General features: G+C 34.2%; 1 protein-coding gene across 6 annotated transcripts in view; it reads right to left on the reverse strand.

Annotated features, from left to right (window-relative positions):
• The window catches only part of Csmd3 (CUB and Sushi multiple domains 3), a 1,141,260-nt gene that overhangs the window by 408,481 nt on the left and 716,437 nt on the right, over positions 1-16,342 (reverse strand). For all 6 annotated transcript variants that reach the window (XM_087190703.1, XM_087190702.1, XM_087190706.1 and 3 more), the window contains 3 exons: positions 13,344-13,482; positions 5,188-5,375; positions 1,215-1,403 (listed from right to left, as the gene is read on the reverse strand). In XM_087190703.1, coding sequence (XP_087046829.1) covers positions 1,215-1,403; positions 5,188-5,375; positions 13,344-13,482 — 516 coding nt within the window. The remainder of the gene's footprint in view (positions 1-1,214; positions 1,404-5,187; positions 5,376-13,343; positions 13,483-16,342) is intronic.

A 16,342-nucleotide genomic window follows, 5' to 3' on the forward strand; every position in this document is an offset into this window, starting at 1 on the left:
TGCTTTTTGACAAAGCAAGCATGAAGGCGATGTAGGGGAAATCTTCCAAAATGATACAGGGGAAGAGATGCACCTCCCAAATCTGCCAGCTATCTGAAACATGAGTTTGTGTTCTCGAAGAATGAATTCTAGGAAGAACAGAGGTTAAGGGTAGGAAAATTTTATTGAAAGAAAGTTTCTGTCTAAGAGAGACAGAAGGGGGACAGGAAAGTGTTGCCTGGGGTTGCCAGGGGGTTTTATGGAGCAAAGCCACAAAGTGAGCTGGGTTAAAGGTGGGACAAAACTATAGACCCAATGGAAATTGCAAGGTGGGCGTGAGGTCACCCAAAACCATGATCAACCAATAAGATTACAAGTATGGTCACCCAGGTAATATTGATTAAATGGGGATCAAATGGGAAAACAAGTCACATGCAAGGAATTTCCCATTAAGAATATCAATCACTGCTATCTCTCTCTAGGGGAAGTAGTACTTCTTTTCTTTTTTATAATGCTAACCAGTGAATGTGCCTTAATTGTTCTCCATGTTGGCTCCTGGCTGTGTTGGCTCCTTGAGGGCTGGCACCTTGAAGGTGGTCCTGTCTAACTGCCTATTAGATAATCTAATTAATTTACCTATCTACAATAAAAGAACTTCTCAATTTTGGGAGAAAGAGTTTTTGTTACTGTACTTTCATGTGTTAGAAAAGACTCAGAAATAAGGATACTGTTATATTCTCTTCACCCTAACCCTAACCACAAACTTTCCACCCACAGGGCAGTCTGTGTAAGTGGTCACTGTACTTTGTAGCTGCTTAGAGAGGTGTGTGTGTGTGTGTGTGTGTGTGTGTGTGTGTGTGTGTGTGGTAGATGGATCTTCTGTTTGGAAAGATTACCCTCCAGGGAAGGAAGCAAATGCAATATTCTTTCTCTGCATTCAGTTTTCCCAAATTTAGCACTTTCAACAGTATTTCATCCAAGAATCTCCATTCTGTACTTATGGGAACGTATGGTTGATTACGTATGTTCTTACTTATTTTATTAATAAATTTGAGAGCAAACATTGCCAAAATTCAAGGTCCTCTTTGAAAACTTCAAGCTAAGCTTTTGAAAACATATGACTGTGCAGGACCTCATCTTGAGTCTTTGAGGTTATAAGTATTCATATTTTATAAATTGCTGTTGCTTACAAATGTGAAAAATATTGATATCTTCCATATTATGTGAGCCCTTACCATCACAGGTTGGCAGTGGATGGCTCCACCAGTGGTTTTTTTCACATAGAAGAGGCTCTTCATGGCTCAACCTGTATCCTGGATCACAACTGAAAGAAACAGTAGATCCAATAGAGAAATCATGACCATAGCGAAGGCCATGGACAGGTATGCCGGGGTCCAAGCAAGAATATGTATTCACAGTAACACCTGCAGAGCAGCGGGGTAAAAACAAAGAGGAAGTCTCATGGGATTCAGATTTGGTGAAAATTATTATATTTAAAAACATGCACATACTCAGTTTAAAATGGAGCTAAAAAATCTACTATAAAATAGAACTTTAATTTTGAAGTTGTGAAAGCTTGTATTTATAAACATATTAATTTTATTTAAATGCAGTCACTTTTAATGAGAAACTAAACTATAACAGATCTTTATCTATAATGCAACTATTTTCATCTGATAGATTTCTCTTTTCAATGTGATCATTATTCTGCTAGATATCCATATCTTAGAAACCCTCATTCATCTTTGACTTCTTCTCACTCTCTGCCCTCCACAAATATGTCTGAAATCTCCCTCACTTAAATTCACAATCTCATTGTTTTTAGCTCTCTTAGCCTATTTTAGGCTTCATCATTCAAGTCTATGAAACAGTAATGTCCAGTCTCTCTTTCACGGAGAGATGTTTCATCTGCAATCTATTTTAAGTACAATTTTACACAGACATAGTATAAAAATATTTCATTTCTTTTATACCTTTTGCTAATGGAATCAGATTCAAAATTATCATCCTGCCATTAAAGATTTTCAAACTGAATCCCATTTTTGTAATTACCCTTCTCTTCCAAAGGTTATACTTCACACCAAGCAGGTTAAGACTCCTCACCAATTTTATGCTTTCTGTCTCTTCCAGAGATGCCTTCACTTGCCTGCTTAATGGTCACAATCTTCTGTCTTCAGTAGAACACCTTAATTCCTTTCCTTGCAGTCTAGCTCTTCCTGTACTGAGCCAATGTTACCTTCTTATCTCTCAAATTTTAACACTATAAAAATCATATGAAATCATAGAAATGGGGGCCATAAAAATTCCGCACAGTGTAAATTATTGCTAAATTTACCTAAAAGTTATTTTAATGGTTTCAGATTATACTGATTAGAGGTCAATGAACAGTACATGGTTAATAATTTCATTTGTCCTCTCTATTTCTTCACTTAATGAGTGAAGTGATGTATTTCTTTTTATGCCCCTCACTATGTTATGTAAATCTAGAAGTCAAGGAATAAGTTTAAAGAAATATTGCCTAACTGATTAACACACAAATAATCCAAGGTAAATTTACAGCAATGGAAATGTTGCAAAATTGAGAAAATATAAAAGATCAAGGTGAATAGATATCAGTATGACTTATTAGCAAATAGTCAAAAAAATACAATGTAACTGATAAAACAGTTTTAAGATTCTCACATTTTGACTGTATCCATAATTTTCAGAAGCCTGTGTCTGCATTAAACGAATGATATTAACATTTTCTCATTTTTCTTATTGTTTTAAATTACTTGACTTTTCAAAAAAGTAGAATCTCAAAAAAGACTTTAAAATTATTTATTCTAAATAATACAAATATTTGAATATTTTAAGTTATAATTTATTTCGTCCTCACTCCACATCTATTGATAATAAATATAACAAGTGTTCTTTAAGTTGTACATTCTTTTAAATGTATTGTATCTTCATAAATAAAAAAAATCATATCAATAAATGCACATAAAATATGCTTTGGGAGATGATATCTGGGTCTATGCTTTTGTTTTGTTTCCATTTTTAATTTTAAAGTACTTCTGAAAACTTAAATATCCAAGAAGACTTTTTACAGCTTTCCTTGGTATTCATGAAAGATTAGTTTCAGGACTCTTATGGATTTATATGTGTATTTCAATTGATACAGTACAACAAACAGAAGTGAATTTTCTTGGGCAAAACAACTACACTGAAACAAAATGTGGATTATGCTCCTAAAGTATTCTTTGTTATCCTTATTATAATATGTTTAAAAATAATAATCTTATGGAATTGGTATACTTTTTCAATTTTCTTGTTTTGACAGGAAGATAAAGTGCAGTTAAAAAAAAAAAAGATGTGGATTCTAATCTGGGTGGCTTTGAAAGGAATCCTTTCCATGCGATTTTGACTCACTGAGGAAACCAAGTATTTTAAACAAAGTTTGAGTTTAAAATCACAAATTTACTAAGTGCCAAATGTATTTTTAAAGTTTCCATAACCAGCTACTTTTGAGCTTTGTGAATGGTTCATTTAAAAAAGGACAAATTAGTAACATCAGCTAGGGAAATTTATTGATACAGTGGGTCCTGCTTATTTCTTGACAACAAAGGATTTATAATGTTGCAGAATATCTCCTAATGACAATAAACTACAAGACTAACAATAAAAATGAGAGAAGTAATTTCTTGTAAATGGATTAAAATAGAAAGTCCCTGCCTTTGGCCAGATTGAACCGATTGATATCCAGTGTGTCTCACTGTCGCCTTAACTCTCCTCAATTCTCAGCTGCCCCTTTGCCTTACATGGCCCTAGCCCTTGCTACTAAGATAGCCTATGTCATTTACTAATGACACAGAAGTGACAATCTTGATGACAGAGGAGTGTGCTTGATGTGGATTTCCCCCTTTTTATACTAATTTGTTTAGTTTTTACATAAATAATAAAAGAGGATCATTTATTGAGAACTTACTGCATATTAAATATCCTACTTCATTTAGTCCTTAAAATAGGCCTGGGTCTGGCCCATGATAAAGAACACATATCTTGGATCAAGGGAGATTGAATGTGCTTTAGGGTGCATAGGAAATGTTAGTTTTTAATTGCGAGTAATAATTAGTATTGAAAGATTTTTTAAAAACAATTACTCTGTCTTAACAAGTACAAGTTAAAGTACAGAACTCATTAAGGCCCTTTAATTCATTTTAATTTTCAAGTCTGTGAGAATCCTCTTGTTGTATTTTATAATAATGTTGAGAACACACTTCCATGTCTTAAAGTTTGAATGAAAAGAAAATAAGTAGAATTACATAGTATTGTGGATAATAAAATTAAAAAGGAATAAGCACCAAAATATATTGATTATTCTTTTAAGAACCTGTGAATTCATTGACCACATTTACTAAGGCAAGATGCCCAATAGTACATGGAAAGCTATTAAATTTCAAATTCACAATTCTTTTCTTGAGGGAAAAAGGATCACCATGGACTTGAATAGAAAAATTAAGAAAATAATATTTGCACTTGAAATAAAGATATTTTCTAGCACTCTCTTAAGTGTGGTGATAGATCTATTTACTCAAACTATTTCATGCACATATGTGACAATGCATTTTTCAATAAAAATGTGTGCATATATGTGACTTTGTATATATATATAACATGTATACATTGTATATATATAAAATACATCATATGCAATACAGTCATAAATATATAAATACTGAAGAAGTTTATAAATTAAAAGACATATTCTTATATAAATTACCACTATAAGTTTTAATATTCAAAATGTTTTAGACATTTTAAACAAAATTCTGAGCTTTTAGGTGGAATTTGCAAATCATGCAAAATATGAAGCAATAGTTGATATATAAAGTGATTCAAAAAGGATATGAGTGTTTATATTCCTAGCATCTGCTTTTTAAAACTGTACGTAAATTATTAGCACATGTACTCATTTTTTAAAGAACTATTTGATAGTTCTAAAATGTTCTTAATGCTTGCTTTTATAATGATATTAGATTGATATTGTTTGAAAATGGCAGACTTTTCTAAAGTACACATTTTCAAAGTATTAGCATGCTTGAAGAACAAGGAAAACATTGATTTAAAAAAATAAATAAGCTACTAGTTCTCTTAGTTACACAATGATAACACAAAAGGTAGGACAAACGAAATGGATAAGTCAGAAAATATTTTGCAATCACTTACTTTCATAATGAATCTTGAAGCCATTATTAGAACGGCTGTTGTCTGTTGTAAATAGAAGGTATATAAAATTACTGCTACTGAAGAGAAACTGGGGCACTTGCGTGCCATTGTAAGATCCAAGCAAGGGTGACAGAAGATTTGACCCGTCATGAACTTCCAGAACATCATAATTTAGTTCAGTCTGAAACCTGTGATGAAGAGACACATGTAAAGATGCATTTATTACAATAATACACATATAGGAAAATTATATTTTAAATTGCTATTTTAATTAATATTAATTTTTATTACTTTTATAATTCTCGTTGGCTTGTCGTAAGACATCACTTATGATCTATTCTTCTGTAAATGCTAAAGATACAGATCTTTATTCCTATGGAAACTTACCACTAAAAAGTGAAGTGTATGTACTTGGTCATAAGTAAAATATCATTGAAATATTATGGATTATTATCTGAAAATAAATGGCCTATTCATTAACTAAGCATATCTGTGGAGCCATCTTTAGTTGCTATCTTTATTTCTATGAAAAATATGTGATTTATATTCATTTTTAATCAGATTCTCATTTTAATAGTATATACATTTAAAATCTGGCATTTGTTTTACATATTTTTGTACAGATTTTGGATATTAAATTTTTATAGAATTTACATTTGAAAATAACTTTTAATTATAAGTATAACAACAAAGAGCAGTTCTACTCATGGAAAGGTATCTCACTGTTCTGCCCATAAATGTCTTGCAGCCCAGGAAAGTGTTTTCCTACTTTAGCCAAGGTTTGTTTTACTACCCATCTTTCTGTTCCACCTTAAATGTGTGACAGGAATACCTGCTCTGACCCCATAGGGTAGCTGAGCTCCTTCATTGCATGGCCACAATCTACTGTGCCTTTTGTTACATTAATCATAGTTGTGTTTGCTTTTGTGACCACTTATTCTCTTCAGAGTTTTTGTAAGCACCTTGAGGTCAGGTAGTATCTATTTATGTCAGTCCTTTACATGAAAATTCAAAAAATATTTATTGGATAAATTCAAGAAATGAAATATGTTAAAAACAATAATGTGGTTTTTTCCGTAGTTTAGTTACCAAATTATAAGAAAACAATATTTCAGCATAATTGGATATTTCCATAATTAACCGTGTATTTTCACACATAGAAAAAGTAAGAACCAAGATATATAATGTAAAGGTATAAATTCCCAATGATGAATGTTATCATATTGTATACCTTAAATGTACCAATAAACAATTAAAAAATGCATCTTCCAATACATTTTCAGTATGTTATTTCTCCATTTATCTCCAGGACACTTTGAAAAAATAATTTATAGTTTGAAATATGTACTACTTTCTAGAGAATCTTTTTTATTTTCATGACCATCAGTCTATCCCAGGTATGATACAAAGTTAAACCACAGGCCTGGGGATAAAACTCAGTGACATAAGTACTGTACTCGCCTAGCATAGGTGAAGTCGTGGGTTCAGTATCCACCACCACAGAAAAATGTATAAAAGTATGAAGATGAGGTGTCATAATTCAACACATGTCTACAGAGTCCTATGATCAAATCAGGGTAGTTATTTGGATCGAGTTAAAATATTTTTTAAAAATTAAGCCCATTATTCCTCAAAACAAAGCATTAAAAACCCAAACTGGGTCAAAACAAATGCCCACAAAAAGCTGACTGGTTACAAAATTTAGAAACTCTTATTATATTAATCTCTGACATGATTATGAACATGGCATATGAACAGTCAAACTTAAGTATATAGTTTAATATAGTTTTAAAAGCAACAGCTGACCAGGTGTGGCAGTACAGTCCTAAGACCCCAGCTACTCAGAACGGTGAAGCAGGAGGATGACAATTTCAAACCCAGACTGGGCACCCTACTGAGATATTATCTCCAAATAAAACATAAAGTAAAACCGAGGTTGTGGCTCCATGGTAGAGTGCTTGGCTAGCACATATGAGGCCCTGAGTTCAACCCACAAGAGCATGAAAGAAAAATTGAAATATGTTTCAACTCTGTCACTGCTACTTTCTGTTAAGCAATTTACTTAATAAAATGTAAGAATTTTATGCATTTATTTTCTAATTTTACAACTTGGAATATATTGTATTTCTCTCAAAATATCTATAATACTATACAGAAGGAAAGCTAAGCACACGCTAAGTTCTTTAAATGATGATCAGGCAACTGCATCATGAATGTACTATTTGGTTGCTCTGTAGTGAATTTAGTGTGAATGCTGAAATTAGAATTTCACTTTGATAGCCAGTCATCTGACAGCAGAAGAGTGAGGGGTTACTTTGAACTGAAAAGTGAGAAGATTTAATTCTTAATAGAATATCAACATTAATTGGTGACATAGAGAACATTGTTCATTTGCAGTGAATCTTTAAAAAGAAAATCATCACAGATTTTTCTCTGGGGAGCTACAAAATGTATTATAATAACACGCTAAATGAGATAAGGTTACACAATAAATTGTGTATCTTTGATTTTGTGTATTAAGATAGTTTGTATAAATTTCTCATAAATTACCTCAAAGTACTATTCATTTACAGCACTAAATGCATATTTTTCAGAATAAACAAACAACAGAATCAGTATATAATTTGAAAAATGAAATTGGACCTAATAACTTAAAACATTAAAAAAATTCTTTGAAGACTTAACCAAAAGATTTTGATCAGAGAGGTAAGGATGGAAAAAGGAATAGAAAGATGCACTTCAGATAATGATAGTAACATGAGCACCATTTATTTAGAGTTAGGGGCTGCCAGATCACCAGAAAATTTGGAAACTACATGAAGAAGCAAAAATAAAACTCCCCTGCAGATCTGACACTAAGACTGGTTAACTATTTGGGTATACAAAGAACAGGTAAACAATTTAAATCACATACATTTGTTGGAAGAGTTCATTGATTTACTCTGCTTGAGATAATCTCAAGGAGACCACTAAATGTTAAATAAATAAATAAATAAATAAATAAATAAATAAATATTAAATAACTATAAATATTTTTAACTTTTTCAATAAACTAATCAATTGGTAGAATTGGAACCAAAGATGAAAATTTTTAAATTGCTGTGATATAATCCTAATTATATTATTTGACTTTTAAATATTATTTAAATTTGATTTTTAAAAACCAAGTTAATTTGTTATTCATGAGTAATAGAATTAAAAATATATGTCTACCATAAATACAACTTTATTGCTTAAAGCCAACTTCCACAAAAATATTAGAGTGAAAGAAATTATTAGAAACCATTGAACTGGTATCCTTTGAAGAGCCTGTCTGAAAATTGGAAAGAAATTAGTTTTTTTTTTCAAAAAAACTAGTATGTATTAGGTAGTTATAAATATTATCCTGTTTTCTTAAGATAATCTTTGGCGAAAAATAAAGCATCAAGCCATTATAAGATCAATGAAAAAAGAAATGGTAACAGAGATGTCAGATGTGAGTGTGGCTTCTCATACCACAAATCTAATGGATAAATGCATATATTTTGGATGTATTTTGGATATCTAATGGATAAATACATATGTTTTATAATTTGATGGAATATGTTCCTCTTCCCTTTGCTAATGAATTACTCCCAAGTATATGATGGGTTAGAATGGATTTTCTGGCAAAGCACGTGGAATATTAGCAGCATTCAATCAAGCAAAGTCTCACATTCCTAAAGAATTTTAAGAAAAGAAGAAACAGGTGAAGACATCGAAATACATATTTTTTTCTTCAAATATCTCCAAATCAAGCCTTTTATAGGCATTTGTGTGTCTATGAGGAAAGATCAAATTGGAGAATGCCCCAAAAGGAACATTTCAGCTTAGGATATTTAAAATTGAAATTTTATTTTATATTTATAAAGTATGATTCAAAGGAAAAAATTGATACAGCTATTCTTTGTATACTCTTAAATGTTGAAAATACCATTGATAGAGTTTTAAGCCATTCTAACTCCTGGTTCTTCTAGTTTTCAGGCTAATTAACAAGGAGCAGTTTTTTTTTTAAATGATTGCTATCCAGGAGGTGAAGGACCTATGAGATTGACTTGAATGTGTAATTTAGAGATTAAGACATGAGACACAGTTGGCAAGTCCCTGATTGGTAATGTTCAAGGGGAGAACCAAAATCTTTGGACCCTGGGAATCATTCTTCACCCCAGGCATTCTCTGGTTCAACTGCAGGACTGATAATTGTTACCACGTACAAACTCTAGTACTGAAAATTACTTTTCAATTTCTTGCCTGTAGCGTAATTTAAAAGATTTGTGCCTTAGTAAACAGTTAAGGGAATAAGATTGGTAGGATAAAATGTGCTAAGTAACTATATTTAGAGAAAATAAATTAGGGGTTTTTCTTGTCTAACTAGTATTAGATCTTATAAAATGGCTGGAGGGATTTCACTAGGAAGGCAACTTGGGAATGATCTAAATCACTGTAATATATATACTACTATGTATGTGATTCGGTTTGGACAATTCTAAAGGTATTTATTTAAGAGAGGTAAATAACAAAGAGACACATGCTGATTGGCCTGTTGGGAAGGACAGAGAATATATGTTAAGAATTTTGGGAAAAGAAAATAGTGCTTTCAAACATAAGTTCAAAATGAAAAGTTATAATGTGTACACTCTGAATTGTAGGTTTTGCTTTGCAATCAAAATGCTTCTCAAGTGGGCAACTCCAAATAGTCTACTTTGGGTTGAAAGATATCAGGTGTTTATTTATTGATGATTATTTCCATTAGCAAGCCACAGGATGATTTTGAACATAATAATGCATTTTGTGTTTCTGTCACTTAACCTCATTTCCTAGCAATAAATTTTAGGTTTATCTTTAAATTGAATATAAGGGAATGAAGTAAATGTTATTTTAATTTAGTTATAGTTTCAATCAGCAGGAGAGTGAAAAAGGGTGAATTCTTCAAAGGAGAACACTGTTGTTTGATTTAGGGGGGAAAAAAACCCTCTTCATTGTCATGTTTGGAAAGAAAGGCAAGATACACTTCTACTTCACAGTATCACCTCACTGGGGAATTGGAGAAACAGAGTTAAACTGCCGTGCATGATAAAGTAACAGGTATTCTGAGATTTATTCTGCTAAATTCTGGAGTATGGCATTATGGGATAGGGAAAAAAAAGTTGAGGATCCCAGAAGAAAGAGCAATTAATGATAGAAAAGGATCTGACACAACAGAGGGGACTGGAGAGCTACAGGCACTGATGCCTGGGATGGGAAACTGTGAAACCCGTTTAGGAGAGTGAAGGCTTTCTCAATCGTAAATTACTCTGGATTGTGCAGTAACTTTCTTTGTCTTCACCTAGTACCATAGTTTTTTGAGAATGAAGGAAAGTGTTACAAATTAGAGCACGGCAACATTGAGAAAGGGCAGCAGCCTCAGGCTTTCACGAGTGGGATAATCCGAGAAGAAATCAGACCTGGAAAGCAAAAGCAAACAAACAAACACAAAATAAAACCACATCTTTAGAAATCATCTGAAAATTTAAAGAGGGACTAGGCTTTTCTCTGTATTTGAAGTAGGACCCCGGCCTTTTCACTTGGCTATCGAAGGATAATGGCTAATGAGAACGATCAGAGTGACAGGTGCTGCGATGGCCTGTACCTAGATGTCCCCCAAAGTCTCATGTGCGGATGGGTGGGGGCTGGATCTAAGGTATGTGAAATTAGCTCCCGGATTGGTGAACTATCATTCACCAGTCCTCACTGATTGGTGAGGAATATTATTCCCCTGGGTGGGAAAAATGGGAAGGCCCACCCTGGTGTAGGTGACACCAACCATAAGGCTTGTAGCCTGGGTGAGGCCAAAGTCCAGAAGGCTCATTGCTTGCTGCCTCTGCCAGCTCTGCCATGGACTGTTTGTCCTCTGTCCTGCCTTGGAGCCAGCCAACTGTGAACTGAAACCTCCATAAACTGTGAGCTAAAATACACCTTTCCTTCTTTAATTTGTAGGATCAGACGTTTCGTTCCAGCAATGAGAGAAGTAACAATGGCAGATGCTATGAACTATGTAAGTATAATAAAATATGAAATTTTCTACCTTAATATTACAAATTTTGATACAAAACAGTGCTAAGAATAACAAAATACTGAAATTATATATTTCACAAATATATGTGTTCATGTAAAAGAGTAATATGATAATGACAAATATAGTTATCCTTTAAATGCAATGTTCAAAGTTTAAAAAATGAAAATCATAAACTAAATCTCTGACCTTTTGCCCAAATCAATGTAATTTTAAAAAGTTACTCAACAATATAATCAGTAATATAATACTATAGTATTATAAACCAAATATGTATTGTATTTTAAACCAAATATGATTTTCTGTAATAAAGTAAGGTTAATTAATTTCGATTCTCCATTCACGAAGTAGTAATATCTGATGAAGATTTGATAATCAATAAATAAGATGCTTTTCAAGTTGAGCATGGTGGCACATGCTTGTAATCCCACCCCTCAAAAAGCTGAGGCAAGCGGATTGTTGAATTTGAAGCTAGCCTGGCTGGCTAAGACTACTAGGTCAATCTGAACTACATAGTGAGACTCTGACTCAAAGCAGCAGAGAAGCAGAGAGAGAGAGAGGAAATTACTACAGAAATGTAAACCACGTCAACTACTAAGCAGAGGCTTTGTTTTAACATAAAACAGACCCTGCCAAATTATTCTAAATAAAACATACATGGCTCAAAGTTATGGCTAAATTGTATCCCTCAAAATTCACATGTTGAAATCATAATCCCCAGCACTTCTGAGTCTGACTATGTTAAGAGGGCCTTCAAAGCAATCATTAGGAGAAGCCCTGTTTGGAGCTGCGCAATTGTAATTCCAGCCCACTGGGAGACTGAGGTAGGAAGCGCGCAAGCTCAAACCCATCACAAGCAATTTAGGGTCTCAACATGAAAAAGAGCTGGCCATGTAGCTCAGCGTGAAAGCCCTAGGTTCTATTTCCAGTACCATAAAACAAACAAAATAAGATAATTAAGAAGAGGATATTCAGGTATAAATACAGAGAGAATTCCGTATGAAGTTAGATAGAGACAATAGTTTTTAGCAAGCCAGAACACACATCTTTTGATGAGATCACTTAGATCTCAGCCTTCTGGACTTCAGAACTATGAGAACTAGTCATTGGGTAAGCCACATTGTTTATGTTATTTTCTTCCAGCAGCCAAAGCAAGCGAATATTGTCAGAGGAAGGTTGTATAGCTCATAGCAACATAGATGAGCCCTTAAAAAATGTTTAATACTTTATTACTGCTAAAACATTTTTTTCTCATGTAAATTTTAACACTAGCATGGATAAGTTAAATCAATGAAGGCCTTTTCATTTATGGACTCGACAAGTTAGTTTGGTGAAATTCAATCATTAAACACTAATCAAGATACTCTGCTGTGTTTATATCAAGAGGACACAGTACTTTAAAAGATTTTTTTATTTGCTTTTTTAAGAAAGAGGTCAAGATATGATGGAAGTCGATAATAGAACTGCAAAAGTAATGATTTTTTAAAAATATGATCCCATAATAAACCAGAAGCTTCACACCTTTAACTCTTAGAATATTCAATGTTATGGTCTTTCATGGTATAGATTATTTGATTAACAATATATTTGTAAGGGAAAAAACCTTCAGCTATTTAGATATTAATACATGCTGAAGACCTAGACAATTTTCAGGACTTGGATGTATAGTCATATGGATTGTGTGCATGAGCGTTTTGGGCTGCAATACAATATCAATTTGAATGTTTTTACAGCACCTTTGCCTCTTGAAATGTAGCAGAACAAAATGCATAGCCCCTTCAAAATACAGGACAACTAAACTCATTAAGTTAAAGGTCACATGTTTGTATATCAGTGCTGTGCATATACATAAAGCAAAAAGGTCAGCCTTGCATATTTCAGTAGTATGAATATAGAATCAGACAAATAGAAAATTAACTGGAAAACAGGGCAAAAGGTTAAAAGGGGGCAAACAGTCTGAAGCCTTCAAAGCACAATTGACTATTACAATAAAATTATACATTGATTTGTTAAAGGAAACAGAGAATGTCAACTGGTCTTTTACATAATCCTTCTTTTAAAAGCCATAAAAAATATTTGCAGAGACCTTTCAAATGTAATTTTGATAGAGTGTCCAGGTTCAGCTTCGATCACCCACTCACAGTTCAGAGAGTCTTTGTAGTATCCTGGCCAACCCGGAGAAAGAATGACTCCACTTGGAGCTGAGAAATGGCCACCACAGGGAGCTGAAAGATGAAATTAAGACAGCAAGTAAAAATAGACCTTTTAGAATAACTTCCAGCAATTATTTCTAATATCAACTAAAATCTGTAAATGAATCTCTGCATATACTTATGAAATGTGAGTTAATATTATTTTTGAAAGTAAAGGTGTATCTTTACTTCTGTTATTAATGATTTTGTTCTTTAGAAAGGTAATTTACTTTAAAAATATGGCAGCTGCAGTTGGCATATCAGGTAGTAAATTGATCATTCTCAAGTCTCTGAATGAGTTCTTCTAAATATATTCTTGTGTCTCTGTTAAAAGATACAAGTCATGATTTGTGAGTGGTGGCACATGTCTGCAATCCCAGTTTTTTGGGCGGCTGCAATGAGAGGCCTACAAGGTTGAAGCCAGCTTTGCCACCTTATGCAGGCCCTGTCTCTAAATAAAAGAAAAACTGGCTGGGTATTCACTGGGTATTCCCTTAAGAGAATTCAATTTTGTTTCCCAACAGTATTCAAAGGAGGACATTTCATGAGGGTTATTTATTCTTCCTTTTTATGAAAACTTATAATTACATTTCTTCCAGGGTTATTATGTATCTCAAAAATAAAATTATGTGCATAATAGTTACACAAATTATTTTTTAAAAAAGAGATAAATATTTTAGTAAGAGAAGGCCCTAAAATATGGAGTATTTCTGAGAAAAATTGTTATTATGTCATCAACTCATATTGTTCTAGGAAAGTATTTGTACATTCAGTCCAATCATCATTAAATGAAGTAATTAGCCAATTATGAATTAGGAACCAGGCATAATCCCAGCACTTTAAAGGACTGGGAATGTGGCTGCATGCAAAGGCCCTGAGTACAATCTCCAGAAATATATATATAGCAAAAATTAACAGCTGAGTAAGGAGCCACAAAACATTAGAACAGATTTGAGGGTTACAGCAGCCTGGCTGAATAGAGGAGGAGCCACATTGGAGAGACTCAGAGAAGATCAACTAAAAACACAGATAATTGGAAGAGAGAAGGGATATATACCCTGATACAAAAAAAAAAAAATCTATTTGAAGGAGACGCATAGGCACATGTTTGAAAGAGACAAAGAAGTAGTCAAGTGTGAGTAGGGGCTCAGTCTGTGCTCGGCACAGCAACAGCCATTTTGGGAAGCTGCCACAGCTCGCGAAATCTAAGTAATGCGGCAGAGTCAAGCTACACAGGAGAGACTTGAGGTATATACTGCCCCTCGCCTCACTGCCATCGAGGCCTGGCAGCATTTCTAGATGGCACAAACCAGGGCCAAGTGACCAGGAAGCTGCTCCTTCCCCTGACCCCTCCGTTTATGTTCATTCTCAGACTCTGAGAGGATAAACAAGCAACCACTGCCTGTGTTAGGCATCTTCAGTGTTGGACTCTGAGCACACCTGAGTCACCGCTGGGAGCCTGCAGTTTATCCCAAGCAAATTGGGACATTCATTCCATACACAGAACTAACGCTGGCCTGGTTTGAGTCTCTACTCAGCATCCTGGCCTCTCTTGAGCCTACACTGAGCTCTCATGGTCTGGCTCCAATCCTAGATCTGCCAGTCTCTCTTTCTGAGATCTGACACCAGTCCCTGGGCAATGGGGGGATTACTCAGTGTATTCCAAGCACCCTAGACACAATAGTCTCCACCCTGAATTCAGCCAGAGCCCAGACACCATAGGCCCGCCCTCTGCCTGGGCAAGCAGTGAGCATTAATGGCTGCCTATTCTGGCTGGTACTCCAGGTACACAGGGGACACCCCCAGTACTCTGAGCCCTTGCTAGGCCTTAGGAATCTGCCCAAGTTAGCCCTCAGAAGATTAGTTTCTCCTCTGATTAACTACAGGGCTGAGAGTCAGGGCTAAGACCCCACAGGAGCCTCCATATATCAGGAGCCTGTCCCACACAAACTGGAAAATCTATTGGGTAACTGAGATTGATTCTCAATAAGAAGTAATCCACAACAGGCGCCTCAGAAACAAGGCCCCACACCTCTCCAGTTCCCCAGCTTGAACAGCTGCCACAAACTGAGAGAGAGGCTCCCTTGAATTGAATAACCTCCATAGAAACTCACAGACTATAAAGAGGGGCAAGGAGGAATGTGACTTGTAAGATTACATACTACTGACCTGGGACAGAAACACTCATTCAGAAATGCATATGAACTCTTTCCGCTCCCCCTCCTTTCCTTTCTCTCCATTATTGGTATGCTTTTCATTTTTCAATTATTTTTTCTTTTGGCAGAGGTTGGAGATTAAACCCTCATTTTCTTGTGTCTCTCATGTTAATAGTACTTTATTTGTTTGGATGACCCTCCTTCTACTCTTTCCCCATTCTTTTCTCACTTTCTGTGTTTCAACCAGTTCCCTTAGTATTATTTCTTATTTCCTTTTCCTATAGTGCCATCTCCATTCCCTATTATTTAACCTGGTACTATGTGGTCTGCTCTGTTACTGTTATCTAATAAGATTAACTTCTTTTACCCCTAACAAGACCTCCTACATCAATCTTATCACATTTTATACATCTGCCACCGCTTGTTTATTCATAATGTCTCTTTTGTTCATTTTTCTTCATACTTTCACACCCATGCCACTCACCCTTATGAATCAATAGCTATTTAAGTATATCTCACTATGGCTGAATACTGCTTTATGGTAAAAAGGGGTAAGTTGATCCATTGAGGAGATATTTACTGTATATAATTTTCTGATTTGTCTTAGACTTTGTTATATAACTATAAATCTTGTACCTAGGGTTAAAGGTGACAAATATGAGTTATTAAAGTTTGTCATTTTCTAGTTGTGTTTGATGCAATAGCTACTACTGATTATACTAAGTTAGCCCAAGTGA

This window comes from Heterocephalus glaber, unplaced genomic scaffold, assembly GCF_053883595.1.
Source record: "Heterocephalus glaber isolate CG9 unplaced genomic scaffold, H.glaber_assembly_v1.0 deba00001555, whole genome shotgun sequence".
In the NCBI taxonomy this organism is placed as follows: domain Eukaryota; kingdom Metazoa; phylum Chordata; class Mammalia; order Rodentia; family Bathyergidae; genus Heterocephalus; species Heterocephalus glaber.